The 19,516-nt window shown below is 43.3% G+C and overlaps 1 protein-coding gene across 2 annotated transcripts in view; it reads left to right on the top strand.

Moving 5' to 3' along the window:
• Positions 1 to 836: 836 nt before the first annotated feature.
• The window catches only part of LOC121547576 (protoheme IX farnesyltransferase, mitochondrial), a 97,506-nt gene continuing 78,826 nt past the window's right edge, over positions 837 to 19,516 (top strand). Inside the window, exons 1-5 of one of the 2 annotated variants that reach the window (XM_041858918.1) lie at positions 863 to 931; positions 10,948 to 11,226; positions 11,440 to 11,585; positions 11,917 to 12,379; positions 13,964 to 14,088. In XM_041858918.1, coding sequence (XP_041714852.1) covers positions 11,523 to 11,585; positions 11,917 to 12,379; positions 13,964 to 14,088 — 651 coding nt within the window. In that variant the 5' untranslated portion in view covers positions 863 to 931; positions 10,948 to 11,226; positions 11,440 to 11,522. Of the gene's footprint in view, positions 932 to 10,947; positions 11,227 to 11,439; positions 11,586 to 11,916; positions 12,380 to 13,963; positions 14,089 to 19,516 lie in introns of both variants that reach the window. The other variant, XM_041858917.1, reaches the window with a different exon arrangement.

Raw genomic sequence — 19,516 nt, 5'->3', positions numbered from 1 at the left:
AAAAGCTTGTACTGTATGACAGAGTCATAGACCATTTCGGCAACATGAGAGAGAGGAGGATGGCATTGGCGTTTCTGTACAAGTAGGGTGAGTCAACATGTTTTTTCTACTTACGCACACACACACAGAAATCAGTATCACAGATAGCGCTGTTGGAGCGCACGTGCCAATACTAGAGCTGGCACACTCACTATATAGCGCTTTTTGTGAGAAAACCATCAGTAGAGTTGAAAACCTGATGGAAACCCATTTAAACTTGTATTTTTTATTCAGTACATGGGGATTTAACCGCAAAAGGCATTTTTATGTGAACTACGTCATGACGCACAGCCTTTTATCTGCAACAAGTCAATTTGATGGAAACATCCCTGGTGGGAAAATGTGCACATTGTTTTTATGCACCACTACGGGACTCCAGGACCTGAAGATTTTAAAACTTTAAACAAACGTAAAAATGTATGTTTCCCCTTTTACCTGTGTTGGAATTCCTGTTAACTGTTGTCAATGGTGTGCTCTTTTTCAGGCAAGGCCCATGTAATCTAGTGGGCATATTTGTGCCATAAGATCATGCAGGTCAGGACATGCACATCATTTCAACCTGATATAGGCTATCATGGGCAGCCACTACTTAGTAATAAAAAAGAAAATGACTAGATGTGCTATATGAGAACCATGTTTGTCTCTGTCGAATGTTATAACACCTGCCAGTGTCACATACCTGTGTTGTGTTTGCCAAGGTGCACGTATGACTTTCACTGATTTTGGGTTCAAAAGAGGCATCTGAAATACTCTTGCGCTGTCTGTCTCACCGGAAGTGATTCCCACGCTCAGACGAGGTCAAAATGGCGACTTGCTACATGTGAAGAGGACATAAGGGAACCGGCTTTATGCTACAAAAACATGTACAAATCGACATGTAGCGTACTCAAAGGTAAACACATAGATAATGTGCTTATCGTTCAGATGCACCCGTATTGAATGTAAATTATTCTGCTTTTGCGGGTCAAAAATAAACAGGTTTGCTCGGTTAGGTAAGCTAGCATGATAAATGTTAGCTACGTACCGGTATGTTAACCTTTATTTAACAGCAATGCTGTATGACCTTATTTTTAATCCAGCCAATCTTCTCTCGAATAAATCTGGATTCATCTAGTCATTTGGCATATCGCCATACACATTGTGTAGTGTTGCAGTGCCAGCAACAAACCCGTCAATTACACTTTGCAGACTAGCTCGCTAATGCTAGCACCATAACAACTTGCTGATGTTAGCTAGGCTGTCAGTAACTCGATACCCCATTAACAATAGTATATTCTGACCATGGGAGTTTTGTTAAGAGCCCGGATGCTTGGTCTAAACGTTAACACGCATCGTTGCGGTACGGTTTGGGAAACAAGGAACGTATCTTTCATATCAGCGAGAAATAATTTTCAAAAGTTAAAGGTTAAATTACTACACACCTTTTTAAATATTTGGCTTTTTGAAATCAACCTTTATTGGTCACTTACAGTTTAGCAGATGTTATAGCGGGTGCAGCGAAAAGTTTAGCTATGTTACAAGCTCCTAACAATGCAGTAAAATGTCAAACAGGTACACAACTAATCCATTTAAAAAAATGTCACTACGAATCCAATCAACCCAAATAGCACTGTAATAGTAATCCAAATGGACTCTATGTATCTACACCGGATGAATTTACACAAGATATAGGCTACTAGGAATTATATGTACAGCAGTTAATATATTAGAGAGCTACAGTGGGGAGAACAAGTATTTGATACACCGCTGATTTTGCAGGTTTTCCTACTTACAAAGCATGTAGAGGTCTGTAACTTTTATCATAGGTACACTTCAACTGTGAGAGACTGAATCTAAAACAAAAATCCTGAATCACATTGTATGATTTTTAAGTAATTAATTTGCATGTTATTGCATGACATAAGTATTTGATCACCTACCAACCAGTAAGAATTCTGGCTCTCACAGACCTGTTAGTTTTTCTTTAAGAAGCCCTCCTGTTCTCCACTCATTACCTGTATTAACTGCACCTGTTTGAACTCATTACCTGTATAAAAGACACCTGTCCACACACTCAATCAAACAGACTCCAACCTCTCCACAATGGCTAAGACCAGAGAGCTGTGTAAGGACATTAGGGATAAAATTGTAGACCTGCACAAGGCTAGGATGGGCTACAGGACAATAGGCAAGCAGCTTGGTGAGAAGGCAACAACTGTTGGCGCAATTATTAGAAAATGGAAGAAGTTCAAGATAACGGTCAATCACCCTCGGTCTGGGGCTCCATGCAAGATCTCACCTCGTGGGGCATCAATGATCATGAGGAAGGTGAGGGATCAGCCCAGAACTACACGGCAGGACCTGGTCAATGACCTGAAGAGAGCTGGGACCACAGTCTCAAAGAAAACCATTAGTAACACACTACGCCGTCATGGATTAAAATCCTGCAGCGCACGCAAGGTCGCCCTGCTCAAGCCAGCGCATGTCCAGGCCCGTCTGAAGTTTGCCAATGACCATCTGGATGATCCAGAGGAGGAATGGGAGAAGGTCATGTGGTCTGATGAGACAAAAATAGAGCTTTTTGGTCTAAACTCCACTCGCCGTGTTTGGAGTAAGAAGAAGGATGAGTACAACCCCAAGAACACCATCCCAACCATGAAGCATGGAGGTGGAAACATCATTCTTTGGGGATGCTTTTCTGCAAAGGGGACAGGACGACTGCACCGTATTGAGGGGAGGATGGATGGGGCCATGTATCGCGAGATCTTGACCAACAACCTCCTTCCCTCAGTAAGAGCATTGAAGATGGGTCGTGGCTGGGTCTTCCAGCATGACAACGACCCGAAACACACAACCAGGGCAACTAAGGAGTGGCTCCGTAAGAAGCATCTCAAGGTCCTAGAGTGGCCTAGCCAGTCTCCAGACCTGAACCCAATAGAAAATCTTTGGAGGGAGCTGAAAGTCCATATTGCCCAGCGACAGCCCCGAAACCTGAAGTATCTGGAGAAGGTCTGTATGGAGGAGTGGGCCAAAATCCCTGCTGCAGTGTGTGCAAACCTGGTCAAGACCTACAGGAAACGTATGATCTCTGTAATTGCAAACAACGGTTTCTGTACCAAATATTAAGTTCTGCTTTTCTGATGTATCAAATACTTATGTCATGCAATAAAATGCAAATTAATTACTTAAAAATCATACAATGTGATTTTCTGGATTTTTGATTCCGTCTCTCACAGTTGAAGTGTACCTATGATAAAAATTACAGACCTCTACATGCTTTGTAAGTAGGAAAACCTGCAAAATCGGCAGTGTATCAAATACTTGTTCTCCCCACTGTATGTCAAGAATCCAGTATATAAGTAAATATGCGGTGTGTATAAACAGTATAACTAAAATACAATGTAAAGTAGTAGACATATTAGATTGAGCTATGTCGAGAATACAGTATATAAATACACAGTACAAAACCCCATAGCAAAATGAATAGAATTGCAGGAAATTAGCTTCCGGAATACAAATAATATAAATTATGTGAATGGTGTGTATAGACAGTATGTGGATAGAAAATGTGTGTATAACAGTAGTTATATAGGATTAGCCATGACTATAATACGGTGTATACATATAAAGTAGGTAAAACGGTATGCAAACATTATTAAAGTGACCAGTATTCAATTACTATGTACAGCGGTCTCTAAGGTCGTGTCTACACTTGACACTTACATTCTGCTATCAGAATACGAAGATCACATTGAAAAGACAAGTCTAGACACACAAAAGTCGCTTTGTGGTCTGATTGTGTTCAGATCTGGCTGACCACTTTAGGAGAGGTAGTCATGGATGCATTGTGTGCGGATTTCTCCTCAGTCTGGACGCAATTAGGCTACCGAAAGCTACAGTGGAAGCTACAGTGGGCAACGTCAACAGCACTCCTCCCGGTGGTCTCCAGAACACTGGTGTTTTGGGATCGAGAGGCACCTTTTCATTATAACGTTGGAGGAAATGCGATCCTAACGTGTGAGGAACGTGTTTGCTGGCCTCATAAATGCTAGCCAGCTAGCTAATGTTTAGAAAAACAATTTTTTGTTGGGCTGGACTTATGCTAACCCATTTGCAATCCTTTTAGCGTTGCTTGCTGGCTAGCTACAGAGGTTAGCTGGTTAGTTAGCTACAGTAGTTAGCTACTGCCATCAGTTGTTACTGCGTTATCATATTTTGCCTATTCCACCATTTGTAGAATGCATACTGGCATTTTGAATATAGCGCGTGAAAAGGGAATCCGGACACACTGTGGACACGGTAGACACATTTAAATGTAGGTGTAGAGGCATGACTCGTTCGGAATTCCGTGATCAGAACTCTATGATCAGAATACTAAAGCTGCATGAAATGTCATGTCTAGACACGGCCAGAGGTGCGGCTAAGGCGTCTGAGGTTCAGGGCACTGGAATTTTGTCAGCCTCCTGAGGTTGAAGAGGAGCTATTGCACCTTCTTTACCACACCATTTGTGAAGGGACCATTTCAGGTCGTCAGTGATGTTTATGCCAAGGAACTTGAATCTTTTGACCCTCTCAACTGCGGCCCTGTGGATGGGGGCGTGCTCTCTCTGCTGTCTCCTGTAGTCCACGATCAGCTCCCTCGTTTTGTTGATGTTGAGGGAGGGGTTGTTTTCCTGGCACCACTCCGCCAAGGCACTCACATCTTCCCTGTATGCTGTCTCGTCATTGTTGGTCATCAGTCCTACCACTGTTGTCGTCAGCAAACTTGATGATTGAGTCAGAGACATGCGTGGCCACCCAGTCATGGGAGAACATGGAGTGAAGGGGCTGAGCACGCACCCCTGTTAGACAACGACCGATAATCGGCCAAGTTTATATATCGGGCTGATATTAGCCTTTTCTAGTCTATCGGCTCTCAGCCTTTCTCTATGGTCTTTGCCGATAGTCCCTCTATATAGCAAAACTGCTGCTATGCCAGCCACCACTCACTGCCTGTACCACGAGTACTGCACAATGCTGAGGAATGTCTATCTGGGAAAATCAGCAGCAGCAAGCCTCAAACTAACTCATTCTCCAACAGAAATGTGAAGTATTGCGAAATGAATTAATTGGCACAGTGACCAAAATTGAACTCCTGTTGCAAATATTTGTTTAGTTAAGTCACTAAAAACAAAGCTTGTGTCGACGTGTCCGGACATGTATGCAAATAGCTAAGCAAATAGCTATGTGACCTGTTAGCAAAGATTACAATAACTAACCCTTTCACCTGTGGTGTTAACTAGCCAGCTATATTAGCCATTATGCTAGCTAGCTGGTTAGGTGAACTTGGTGCTAAGATGTCAGATATGAGCTAATAGCCAACATAGCTAGCTAACGTTAGCTGGTTATTATTTTTAACATGCACCATTTTCGGTAACGAGCCGTCTGACTTGCAGTGTAACGTTAGCTATTTACTGTTGTACTGATCTGACCAGTCGCAATCGTCTCCGTAAATTGACAGTTGATAGTCAGATAATAGGGATTGTCATAATAGGGAAAAAATGAATTGTTTTAAAGGTTGGCAATAGGTTTAGGTTCCACATCACTAAAGACTTAACATGGTCCACACACACCCCCGCACAGTTGTGAAGAAGTCATGGAAGCGCCTCTTCCCCCTCAGGAGGCTGAAAAGATTTTGAATGGGCCCTCAGATCCTCAAATAGTTATACAGCTGCACCATTGAGAGCATCTTGACTGACTGCCTCACCGCTTGGTATGACAACTGCACTGCCCTTGACCGCAAAGCGCTTCAGAAGGTGGTGCGGACAGCCCAGTACATCACTGGGGCTGAGCTCCCTGCCATCCAGGACCTCTATATCAGGCGGTGTCAGAGGAAAGCCCACTTCAGCCACCCGTCATAGACTGTTCACTCTGCTACCGTCCGGCAAACAGTACCGGAGCATCGGCTCTCGGACTAACAGGCTCTTAGACAGCTTCTACCCCCAAGCCATAAGACTGATAAATAGCCAGACTGCTAAATAGTAAATTAATGGTACCCGAACTATCTGCACTGACCCTACGCACACTCACTAGTATACTTTATATAAACACCATATACACACTCACTCCCACACACTATACTGTTACTCCCACACAAAACCCTCACACATTCACATGTACACATCACACGCATACTGACCAAACGCACACACACACTTTTACACTCATCATTTGCTGCTGCTACTCTGTTCTTTATTTTACTCTTATCTATCCGGATGCCTAGTCACTTTACCCTGCCTTCATGTACATATCTACTTCAAATACCTCATACCCCTAAACATTGATCTGGTACTGATACTCCCTGTATATACAGTGGGGGAAAAAAAGTATTTAGTCAACCACCAATTGTGCAAGTTCTCCCACTTAAAAAGATGAGAGGCCTGTAATTTTCATCATAGGTACACGTCAACTATGACAGACAAACTGAGAAATTTTTTCTCCAGAAAGTCACATTGTAGGATTTTTAATGAATTTATTTGCAAATTATGGTGGAAAATAAGTATTTGGTCACCTACAAACAAGCAAGATTTCTGGCTCTCACAGACCTGTAACTTCTTCTTTAAGAGGCTCCTCTGCCCTCTTACCTGTATTAATGGCACCTGTTTGAACTTGTTATCAGTATAAAAGACACCTGTCCACAACCTCAAACAGTCACACTCCAAACTCCACTATGGCCAAGACCAAAGAGCTGTCAAAGGACACCAGAAACAAAATTGTAGACCTGCACCAGGCTGGGAAGACTAAATCTGCAATAGGTAAGCAGCTTGGTTTGAAGAAATCAACTGTGGGAGCAATTATTAGGAAATGGAAGACATACAAGACCACTGATAATCTCCCTTGATCTGGGGCTCCACGCAAGATCTCACCCGTGGGGTCAAAATGATCACAAGAACGGTGAGCAAAAATCCCAGAACCACACGGGGGGACCTAGAGAGCTGGGACCAAAGTAACAAAGCCTACCATCAGTAACACACTACGCCGCCAGGGACTCAAATCCTGCAGTGCCAGACGTGTCCCCCTGCTTAAGCCAGTACCTGTCCAGGCCCGTCTGAAGTTTGCTAGAGTGCATTTGGATGATCCAGAAGAGGATTGGGAGAATGTCATATGGTCAGATGAAACCAAAATAGAACTTTTTGGTAAAAACTCAACTCGTCGTGTTTGGAGGACAAAGAATGCTGAGTTGCATCCAAAGAACACCATACCTACTGTGAAGCATGGGGGTGGAAACATCATGCTTTGGGGCTGTTTTTCTGCAAAGGGACCAGGACGACTGATCCGTGTAAGGAAAGAATGAATGGGGCCATGTATCGTGAGATTTTGAGTGAAAACCTCCTTCCATCAGCAAGGGCATTGAAGATGAAACGTGGCTGGGTCTTTCAGCATGACAATGATCCCAAACACACCGCCCGGGCAACGAAGGAGTGGCTTCGTAAGAAGCATTTCAAGGTCCTGGAGTGGCCTAGCCAGTCTCCAGATCTCAACCTCATAGAAAATCTTTGGAGGGAGTTGAAAGTCCGTATTGCCCAGCGACAGCCCCAAAACATCACTGCTCTAGAGGAGATCTGCATGGAGGAATGGGCCAAAATACCAGTAACCGTGTGTGAAAACCTTGTGAAGACTTACAGAAAACGTTTGACCTGTGTCATTGCCAACAAAGGGTATATAACAAAGTATTGAGAAACTTTTGTTATTGACCAAATACTTATTTTCCACCATAATTTGCAAATAAATTCATAAAAAATCCTACAATGTGATTTTCTGGATTTTTTCCCTCATTTTGTCTGTCATAGTTGATGTGTACCTATGATGAAAATTACAGGCCTCTCTCATCTTTTTAAGTGGGAGAACTTGCACAATTGGTGGCTGATTAAATACTTTTTTCCCCCACTGTAGCTCCATTCTTGTGTGTTTTTATTTCTCGTATTAGTTACTATGTATGAATGTGTGTGTACGATACATGACCAAAAGTATGTGGACACCTGCTTGTCGAACATCTCATTCTAAAATCATGGGCATTAATATAGATTTGGTCCCCCCTTTGCTGCTATAACAGCCTCCACTCTTCTGGGAAGGCTTTTCACTAGATGTTTGTGCACTGGGGCATTGTCATGCTGAAACAGGAGAGGGCCTTCTCCAAATTGTTGCCTCAAAGTTTGAAGGACAGAAGCGTCTAGAATGTAATTGTATGCTGTAGCGTAAAGATTTCCCTTCACTGGAACTAAGGGGCCTAGCCCGAACCATGAAAAACAGCCCCAGACTATTATTCCTCCTCCACCAAACTTTACAGTTGACACTATGCAGTCGGGCAGGTAGCGTTCTCCAGGCATCCGCCAAACCCAGGTTCGTCCATCGGACTGCCAGATGGTGAAGCGTGATTCATCACTCCAGAGAACACGTTTCCACTGCTCCAGAGTCCAATTGCGGCAAGTTTTACACCACTCCAGCCGACGCTTGGCATTGTGCATGGTGATCTTAGGCTTGTGTGCGGCTGCTCAGCCATGGAAACCCTTTTCATGAAAGTCCTGAAGAATAGTTATTGTGCTGACTCTGCTTCCAGAGGCAGTTTGGAACTCTGTAGTGAGTGTTGCAACCGAGTACGGGCGTTTTTACGCGGTAGGTGCTTCAGCACTCGGCGGTCCCATTCTGTGAGCTTGTGTGGCCTACCACTTCGCGGCTGAGCCGTTGTTGCTCCCATTACACAATAACAGCACTTACAGTTGACCGGGGCAGCTCTAGCAGGGCAGAAATTTGACGAACTGACTTGTTGGAAAGGTGGCATCCTATGACGGTGCCACCTTGAAAGTCACAGAGCTCTTCAGTATGAGCCATTCTACTGCCAATGTTTGTCTATGGAGATTGCATGGCTGTGTGCTCGAATCTATTCACCTGTCAGCAACGGGTGTGGCTGAAATAGCCAAATCTACTAATTTGAAGGAGAGTCCACATACTTTTGTGATATGTACGGTATATGTGTGTACACGCAACATGTGTTGGTCGCATGTTTCATGAGCTGAAGTAAAAGATCCTAGAAATTGTCCATAGGCACAAAAAGCTTATTTCTATCAAATTTGTCACAAATTTGTTTACATCCCTGTTATTGAGCATTTCTCCTTTGCCAAGATAATCCATCCACCTGACAGGTGTGGCATATGACATAGCTGATTAAACAGCATGATCATTACACAGGTGCACCTTGTGCTGGGGACAATAAAAGGCCACTCAAAATGTGCAGTTTTGTCACACAACACAATGCATCAGATGTTTTGAGGCAGCTTGCAATTGGCATGCTGACTGCAGGAATGTTCAACGGAGCTGTTGCATTTCTCTACCATAAGCCGCCTCCAACGTTGTTTTCGAGGATTTGTCAGTATGTCCAACCGGCCTCTCAACTGCCGACCACGTGTATGCCGTCGTGTGGGCGAGCGGTTTACTGATTTCAATGTTGTGAACAGAGTGCCCCATGGTGGTGTTGGGGTTATGGTATGGGCAGGCATAAGCTACGGATAACGAACACAATTGCATTTTATCGAATGCAAATTGAATGCACAGAAATACCGTGACGAGATCCTGAGGCCCATTTCTTTTAAGGTATCTGTGACCAACAGATGCATATCTGTATTCTCATTTGTGAAATCCATAGATTAGGGCCTAATTTATTTATTTCAATTGACTGATTTCCTCATGAACTGTAAGTCAGTAAAATCGATGAAATTGTTGCATTTATATTATTTTAATTTAACCTGCATCGTTGGGAATGGTTCGTAAGCAAGCATTTCACTGTAAAGTCTACACCAGTTTTATTCGGCGCATGTGGTAAATAACATTTGAGTAAGACTCTTTTTGCATGTTTATGGACCAAGAAAGCTGTAGATCAGTGTGCGTGTGTGCTTTCACAATCTATGAGCAGATTTGAGTCATTCAGACAGAACGTGCATCGTCGTTTCATATTTTTTTCCTACCCTCGCTCTTGTTAGATATTCTGCACATGTATGGCTTGGTAGAAAATGTAATCGCCATTGAGCTAGTTCTCATAGTTCTCATGCCATCTTAATTTACCCAGTTTATCAATAGATTTATCATTCAAATAAAATTATTACCATTATGTAGTTTGGTAAAAACAAAGTAAAATGTATTGTTTGATTTGAAAATTGATGCGTTAATGCATACATGGCTGTCTGGGAAATGTTTGTCTTCAACATTTTCAAATGTAATGATATTGAATATTGGCCTAAAATATTGTCCATCGGTTTCCTTGACCCCAAAAAATCGGCATCGGCCCTAAATGATCCATATCGGTAGTTCTCTAGCCTCCTTGTTGAGGATCAGTGTGGCGGAGGTGTTGTTGCCTACCTTCACCACATGGGCTCGGCCTGTCAGGAAGTCCAGGACCCAGTTGCACAGGGAGGGGTTCAGACCCTGGGCCCTGAGCTTAGTGATGAGCTTGGAGGGCACTATGCTGTTGAAGGCTAAATTGCAGTAGATTAACTGCATTCTTACATAGGTATTCCTTTTGTCCACGTGGGTTTGGGCAGTGTGCAGTGCAATGGCGGTTGCGTACTACGTGGACCTGTTGGGGCGGTATGGAAATTGTAGTTGATCTAGGTAAGATGGAGGTGATATGGTCCTTAACTAGGCTCTCAAAGCACTTCATGATTACAGAAATGAGTGCTACGGGGTGATAGTTAGTTATTTCGTTTATTTACCTTCACTTTCTTGGGTACAGGAACGATGGTGGACATCTTGAAGCAAGTGGGGACAACAGACTGAGAGATTGAATGTCCCTAAACACTCCAGCCAGCTGGTCTGCACATACTCTGTGGACGCGGCTAGGGATGCCGTCTGGGCTGGCAGCCTTGCGAGGGTTAACACTCTTAAATGTCTTACTTACAGTACGTCGGCTACAGAGATCGGGAGCACACAGTCCTTGTGAGCGGCGGACCACGTCGGCGGCTCAGTGTTTCGCTTGTCCGGAAGTGAGGCGTCGGTGTTCGAGATGTGGCTGGCTTTCCCTTTATAAGCCGGGATTGTCTGGAGTCCCTGCCTCATGTGTCTCCTTTCTGAGCTGTTGAGTTGCAACTCCACTTTGTCTCAATATTGATGTTTTGCCACTTTGATTGCCTTACGGAGTTCATATTTCTTCCAGAGACAATTCGCCTTTAAACAAAACATGTAAGGTCCTTGGACTATAAGGAGTAACGTTAGGCTCCTTTAGTCCATTATTGGGCTAGCCTGTCAGCAATAACACTGTTATAACAGAGAAGCATTAATTACTTTCTAGCAAGTCCTGAACAATGGAAATCGTGTAGCCAGATGATGCATCTTCACGCCATTGTTGTTGTAATGATTATGAACAGGTTTGTTTAGTATTTCTTTGTGTTTTAGGTCTGGTTGGTGTGAGTGTGAACCAGAAACTATTAGGTAGAAATGCCATTAGAAATCACCAGAGTGCTCGCAGCCTCATCCAGATGCCAAGGAGAGACCCATCACAATGGATGACGTTTCAGCACCTCAACTTCTTGAAGCGCCAGGTAAGTCACATGCAGCCCATATTAGCAGTCAACAACAACGCTGTTACGTGAGTGATGGACAACATTCTGTCCTTAGATTGTGCCCTATCATACCAATTGACTTCTCAGTCCATGCTCATGTAGCCTAGTTTACCTATTTGTACCAGGTAATGTCAGGACATGTAGACAGGATTAGCTATTTTATAATTGCAGCCGTATAGGCTACGTCATGGGCAGCCGCCACTTATTGATAAAAAATAAGAGAACGACTAGCTAAATGTGTTACATGTGTGCCAATGACAGACCACCTTTATCTTCACACACGCTATCTGCTCTACCACCCTCTCCCCAGTATGTGATGAGGAGTAACAATGCCCTCTATCAGAGAGCTAAACCTAAGCAGACAGCCATCTTGACCGTCCTCGAGGACAATCGTGATGACAGTCAGATCCAGCAGGTCCCAACCATCGACCATGTGCCTATGGTCACCGATGTCACACCACCTCCACCACAGCCAGAGACCACAACCACAAATGTGACTGCAACACCTGTCTCAAGTCATGTCTCGACTGTGGCTGCACAGGAGATACTTGCTGTGTTGAAACCTACCTCCAGCAAGACTGTGTCACCACCACAGACAAAGGCTGTATCCAGTGCAGCTGGGTCTGGGACTGAGATGTTAGAGGTGCCCCATGTGCAGGTGGAGTCGGATGAAGCCAGGGAGGCTCGGCTGGAGAGGCAGTGGAAGGAGCTCAAGGTGGACCTGGCTGAGCTTCCGGATGTGTATGCCAAACTTGCCAAAATCAAACTCACAGGTATGGTATGGCAAGGACTAGGCTAAACACACCAGACTACTCGGTAACTAAACTAAAGTCTTAATTGCTGAGTGATCAAGCTTTAGCAAGCATTGACAGTATTATGATTAAAGGTATTTTTTATTTTTTTTGTCCATAAAACCGAAGGAACATGTATGAAAGCATTTCTTATTTTCTGTCAAGGATAGGCACAATTTGGCCTAGGGTATTGCTTCGCCTTTCACAAAGATGGGAACTTGTATCATTTGCATATACTCAGGGATGCAAACTCGTCACTTTCCGGCGATATCCGCCATTTTGATTTCAAAATAGGTCGTCCACATGAATCGTGTAGATCCTAAGAAAATAAGTTTGGTGTGGTGGGGTATGTTTCTCGTATTGAAATGATTGACTGAGCACAGAATTAATCCCTACGCGTCCTTCAATGGGAATATCAAACAGTTCAGAGTGTGATGTCAGATATATCAGAATTAGTTCTTTATACAATATCTTCAAAGGTAGGATGCATATGCCTAATCAATGAATAAAAAAATCAATCTCTTTTTTTCTGGTGTTACTTAAATTCTATTTTGTGCCTAACATTTGGGAGCTGTGTGTGAAGGGGGGAATGGAGAAAAAGAGTGGTGTGAGTGTGTCTCTGTGCCTGTGTGTGAGAGCAAGAGTGTGTAAGCTATGTGTGTAAAGTTGTCTGAAGAGTAGGCTAGTGATTGGGGGGGGGGGGGGGGAATCGATACAGTTACATATCGGGATATTATTTTTGACGATGTATCCTTTTGACAATATCGCAATATTATTTTTGCGCTAGTTGGCTGTACCTGCACCAAAACTCCAGTATTTTTCCTTCATAGCTTGTTCTCCATCTTCTTTTTAAATAGGAGCTGATTTGTTTTCAGCACTTTTATTTCCATGACTGATAAAAAAATGGTTTTCTCATGGCTCTCTCTTGTCCCTCTGCAGTAGACATATGGTGAGCAATATGTTTGGAACATCGAATCGCAATAAAATCACAGAATTGTGATAATGTCGTGTCATGAGGTCCCTGGCAATTCCCAGCCCTACTAAATATGGTTTCATATAGTGTTTTCTCCCCCTTACTGCCACAATGAGAATGCAGATCATTATGCATTTCTATTCCTTGATATATTCCTCCTGCCAAATCACAGATGGACCTTTGGATATTAGCAAATCGGCCATTTTCTGCAGTATCCCATTCAATGTGTTGTATTGAGTAGAGGTGTGAATATGAGGGACAGGTTTTTGTGTAGCACACGTGCAGAACGTATAGAACACAGTATCGTGATACTTGACCTGGTATCACATCGTTAGTAAAAGGTTGGTATCGTGACAACCCCACTCTGAAAATAAGCAAACTTTTTAGCAGTTTACACAGAATTGTTTCTAGTGTTTCCTTGTCACCTTTTTGGGAACTCACCAGTTTGCATTCCTGGTACTGTTCTGCAAGTAATTGCCCAAAGCTGTAGGCCTATAATTGATATGGAAATTATGTTGGGTATTCAAGGATGATAAGCATGCATGTTGCTTGTGTGTAGGTATGATGTTGATATTGTTGTCTGGTTGTTTCAGCATTAGTAGTGTGGACGGCAGCAGCTGGTTTTGCCATGGCTCCAGTACCCTTTGACCCTGCCACCTTCTTCCTGGCATCCCTCGGGACAGGACTCGCCTCCTGCACCGCCAACTCCATCAACCAGGTCAGTTACGTCACAGCTGTATGTGCGTGTTTGTCCAAATTGTGGTGCAGAGTAGTCTGCCTGGGCAGTCTTGGTTTGGTTTCAGACATTGTCTTGTTATTGCAGTGGGATATGACTGTCGGTAAAGGACTGTGAAGAAAAGCACAATTAGCTGTATATATAGGCCTGCTGTATTATTAATGTGGACTATATCACCCTCGTGATGACCTTTGTTTTACATGGAGAGAAGTCTTTGGTTTCTGGCTCTGTATGGGTGGGTAATGGCTCAGAAAACTTTCATGATTCTCCTGGTCAACCCCAAACTTAAAAAACATTAAAATCACTGTAATCGGCCCTGAGTGGTCTATTTTTATTTTATTTCTCCCACTTAAGTTGTTTCTCTGAAAGATGGAAGAGGCCTCATTTCAACGGCGGGCAAGATTACAGTTGGGTTCTGCAACGCGTAATAGATTTCCATTACACTTTACACTAACATGAACTCACTGGCTGACAGATATGCACACACACACGGTACTGTCCCTCATCGTGCCCTTCTTGTTGTTCTACAAAACATTGCGGGAGCCATTGACAGCACCTTTGAACTGTAGTTAAATTCCTCTCTCGCTGCGTATCTAAAAAATGTATTAACAGGCGACTCAAACTGTAATACTGTTATTATTTGCCTGCTGAAAGCTTTTTTGTAACAAAAAATAGAGGGGCCGCTGTGCCTGGACACTTAAAATGCCTGGAATAATCAGACCTCACTGGGTTGCAGAGTGTTGACGCTGTGCGCTGGAATGCGCTCCATGACTTAAGAATATTCGTTTAATGGACAACCTCTCCCTCAGCCCTGGGTTGAACCCAAATTATCTGCGGCCCTCTGCCTGTAATTTGTCCAGGGCCGTGATTACACTGCAGGTTCCTGCCCTAGGGGCCAGATAGCAGGGTCATGTTCACTAGGTAGGCACCAAACAGAAGAAAAACTACTAAAACTGGGAGGGGCTAACCTGAACTAGTCCAATGAGAAACACTTGTTTTTGTTGCAAAATGTTTTCGGTTGCAGAAACCTCCCTTAGCCCTAACACTAGCCCAGCCTTCAACAGCCAAGTTCCAGGCAGTATCCTCCTCCTCCCTCTCGTTCAGAGCTGGAATTAGGTTATTTTCTCAACTGGGTCACAATGAACGGAACTTACAATTTGTCCCAACAATCCAAAGCTCTTGGACCTGACCGTTCCGTGCAGGCATGTAGTATTATTTTCTCTAGTCTAGTGTGTCATCGTCAGGGTGACGTCTGTAGATATGAATGTGCAAATGTTTACCGTTGTGGTGGGAATATCAATTTATCAAACCTAAATCCTTATTGGAAAAAATGGCATTGTCCAGTTGATGACTTCTTGGAACTAAGCTCTGCCTGCCTTTCCTCTTCCATTTACCTCTTTACCTATCTACCTTACACTAGAGCAGGAGTGTAAATATCCTACAGGTATGACAGTTATGTCTCCTTCTCTAAAGGCAGGGGCAGGTTGGTAGTCTCTAAGCCCCAGCTGCAGGGCTCCAGGGCCCCAGCCCTGAGCAGTTCACAGTGCTGAGGGATGGGTGAGGCAGTAGCTACATCGTGTCCTTCCCTGTATCTGGATCAGTGGGCCCACTCAAGTCAGCCGCTGTCAATCTTCATTTTCGCTATAGAAATGTCTCGGGGCGAGGAAGGACATAATGATCCATCTTTCATTTAGATTACTAGATCTTTCTCCTTTCACCATCCCCTCTTTATTTCCTCCCAGCACAGCAGTCACCAGCCTGGCCTAGTCAGAACAGAAGCCTGGGGCTTGGGTGAAGGTGAAGTCCAAGGTGCCACCCACTAAGACTGTGTGTAGGTGAGGGGTCTGGGGCCCTGCAAAATCAGTTAAATTTGTCCGATTCGGTTTTATTTTTTTCCCATATTCCGTTTAGTTTTTCCAGGTTTCCGTTTTTCGCTCTCAAAATCATAAGACCAACGTTAGCAATGTTTCTGTAGCACTCATGTGATTACAGCGTTTGTAAAACAAATGGCCACTGAATTGATGCAAATAATCATGAGATCATTCAACACGCACACATAGACGCGTGCATTCCTGTGCCCTTGCCTCTTAAGAAAGTTGAAGGAAAATATGAAACACTGATGCATTTTGTTAATGTATTATGATAATCTTGGGCAAATTAATGCATTTCCTACTAAGTTCAATACAATTTTGAATATTGTTGAATTCCGTTTTAATGTCTGGATTCTTTGATTCCGTCTGCCTTCTACGCAACACAGAATTTTTAAGGTACTAGAGGGGAGTGTGTTGCTGTAGTTTGGGTAGGTTTTGGGTGTGGGTTGGCCGCTGTTCTGAAGTGGGCAGTGTGGAACATGTAGACTACCCTCAACCGGACATGAGTGGTAGTAGTCTTAAGTAGTAGAGTTGGGAGGTAGTATTACAGTAGAGAAGGACAAATGGTAGTCCTGCTGATTTGTTTTGTTTGATGTGCCTCCGCTTTGAAGTCTTAATGGGCCAGCCAGCCAGGCTAGTGCATTATGGGTGGGTGGTGGTGTGCACTTGGCCAACTGACAGTCATTTATTCATGCTGGCAAAGAGACACACAGGAAGAAAATTGTGGATGAGGTAGAAATGCCACAGAATCTGAGGTGTCATTGGATCGCGGTAAATTGTCTTTGAAAGTAAATACAGAGCTCTTGTTGGACTGTCTTAACTCAACATGTTGTTTTCCTCCCTTTTTTTATGTGGATGGCCTTGTTTTTCTCAGACCTTACGTAAGCAGAGCCTGAGTCTCCTCACCGTTCTGTCTGGAATCTGAGGGCATTACATCTTTAGGCCAGGGCTAGTCTTTCTTGTGGCCAGCACCAGTTGTCAGACAGACCAGGGCATCACTCCACACAAGGCAGCCCCTGTCTGCCCCCATGTTCCTTGTCTTTCTCAATGTCCTGCTGTGGTGACAGATCCCTGTGATGCCATCATAGTTTTAATTGGCAAGATGGAGGGATTGAATTAAATGTAGTTTAAAGGAAAAGAGCCACCTGGTTCAAGGAGGCCTTTTCATCTAGTGGGCACCTCAAATGGGGCCTTATTCCCTACATAATGCTCTATTTTTGATTATATACAGTGCTATGAAAAAGTATTATCCCCCTTTCTAATTTTCTCTATTTTTGCATATTTGTGATACTGACTGTTATCAGATCTTCAACCAAAACCTAATATTAGATAAAGGGAACATAAGTGAACAAATAACACAACAATTACATATTTATTTCATAAACAAAGTTATGCAACACCCAATTCCCCTGTGTGAAAAAGTAATTGCCCCCTTACACTCAATAACATGGTTGTGCCACCTTTAGCTGCAATGACTCCAACCAAATGCTTCCTGTAGTTGTTGATCAGTCTCTCACGTCGCTGTGGAGGAATTTTGGCCCACTTCCATGCAGAACTGCTTTAACTCAGTGACGTGTGGGTTTTCAAGCATGAACTGCTCGTTTCAAGTCCTGCCACAACATCTCAATTGGGATTAGGTCTGGACTTTGACTAGGCCATTCCAAAACGTCCAATTTGTTGCTTTTAAGCAATTTTCATGTAGACTTGATTGTGTGTTTTGGATCATTGTCTTGCTGCATGACCCAGCTGCGCTTCAGCTTCAGCTCACAGACGGATGGTCTGACATTCTCCTGTAGAATTCTCTGATACAGAGCAGAATTCATGGTTCCTTCTATTAAGGCAAGTCGTCCAGGTCCTGAGGCAGCAAAGCATCCCCAAACCATCACACCACCACCACCATGCTTGACCTTTGGTATAATGTTCTTTGGAATGCAGAGTTTAGTTTTCGCCAGGCATTACTGGAACCATGTCGTCCAAAAAGTTATACTTTTGAATCATCTGTCCATAGAACGTTTTTCCAAGAGTCTTGATGATCATCCAAGTGCTTTTTGGCAAACTTGAGTCAACTTTTTTGACGAGATGGCTCCCATTTATGCCTGGCGAAAACCAAACACTGCACACTTTGTTTATGAAATAAATATGTAATTGTTGTGTTATTTGTTCACTTATGTTCCCTTTATCTAATATTAGGTTTTGGTTGAAGATCTGATAACATTCAGTATCACAAATATGCAAAAGTAGAGAAAATTAGAAAGGGGCAAATACTTTTTCATAGCACTGTAGGGAATAGGGTGCCATTTGGGACACAGTCTAACCTAACCTATGCTGGGAGCATGCCTGCTCAATGATCCTGGCTGGCTTATGATACTTTCATGAAAAAAAAATTGACAATGAGCCCATAGAGAGATTAAGGTTTTACAGTATTAGTATTTGTTTCTCTAATTGATAGGGTGTAACAATTCTTAGACAAAGAAAGCCAGTTAATTACAAGTTGGCAGTTGCTCCTTTTTAAAATATTTATACTGTACGTATGTCAATGCACGTGACTGCTAAGTAGTTGTTGTTTTTGCTTTGTTTGGAAAATAATGTAATTTTATTTTGTGTAATTACACACACAAAGGCCTAGGGGTTGTCATTGACACGTAACACTACGGTGCGCTGCCACACACACTTTGCTTCCATGGCGACTCTGATCCTCCGGATCATCTGACAGGGTTTTGTCTCGTAAAAGAAACACACCCTCACCTGGGCGTAATTGATCTAAACACTTTGGTCGTCCTTTTGGTTTTCATAATGCAAAAACAAGAAAGGGAGTGGTACAAAAAAAAGACAATTTTTTTAGATGTGGTGCCAAGTTCTTTTTTTTCCCCCATCTTTTAAAAGTAGTGCCACAGCGTCAGTACTGTGGTTGGGCTTGATCAAAGCACACACTTATTTTCTTGATTTGACAAATAAAACTACAGCAGGACAATCAAATCAAAGTAAGCAGAGGGTAGATCCCCCACTAAAGATCCACTTCCTATGAATTCCCCCGCTGCCTTTTAATCCTTTAATGTTTTGGGCCCTGAAGACTGAAGAGTCGGCGGCGGACAGAGTGTGTGTGTGGGACTGAGGGAGTGTGACCACACAAAACAACTGTGGTTGAATTACCTTCAGGAAAGGGAGAAAAGAAAATGTCTTTGGGGAGAAGAATGCCTGACTTGACAGACTCTGGGTTGGTATCCCAAATAGCACCCTATTCCCTGTATAGTGCACTACATTTGACCAATGCTCTATGGGCCCTGGTCAAAAGTAGTGCACTATATAGGGAATAGGGTGTCATTTGGGATTTAACCTGGGTCTATGAAGCAGCAAAGGGAGGCCAGACCTTCAGTAGTGCAGCTATCAAAGCCAAGGCTGCTGTTCTTCCCATGGGGGAAGTGCCCGAAGGCAGGCACTCACAGACAGAAATGTTGTGGTTTCTTTTCTTAAACAACCCCATTTAGGGAAACTGACACAAGGATGTAAGTGCCTGGAGTCACGTAACAATGGCATGGCAC

Source organism: Coregonus clupeaformis, chromosome 31, assembly GCF_020615455.1.
Source record: "Coregonus clupeaformis isolate EN_2021a chromosome 31, ASM2061545v1, whole genome shotgun sequence".
NCBI classification, from domain to species: Eukaryota; Metazoa; Chordata; class Actinopteri; order Salmoniformes; family Salmonidae; genus Coregonus; species Coregonus clupeaformis.
This window is presented reverse-complemented; position numbering and strand designations above follow the sequence as displayed.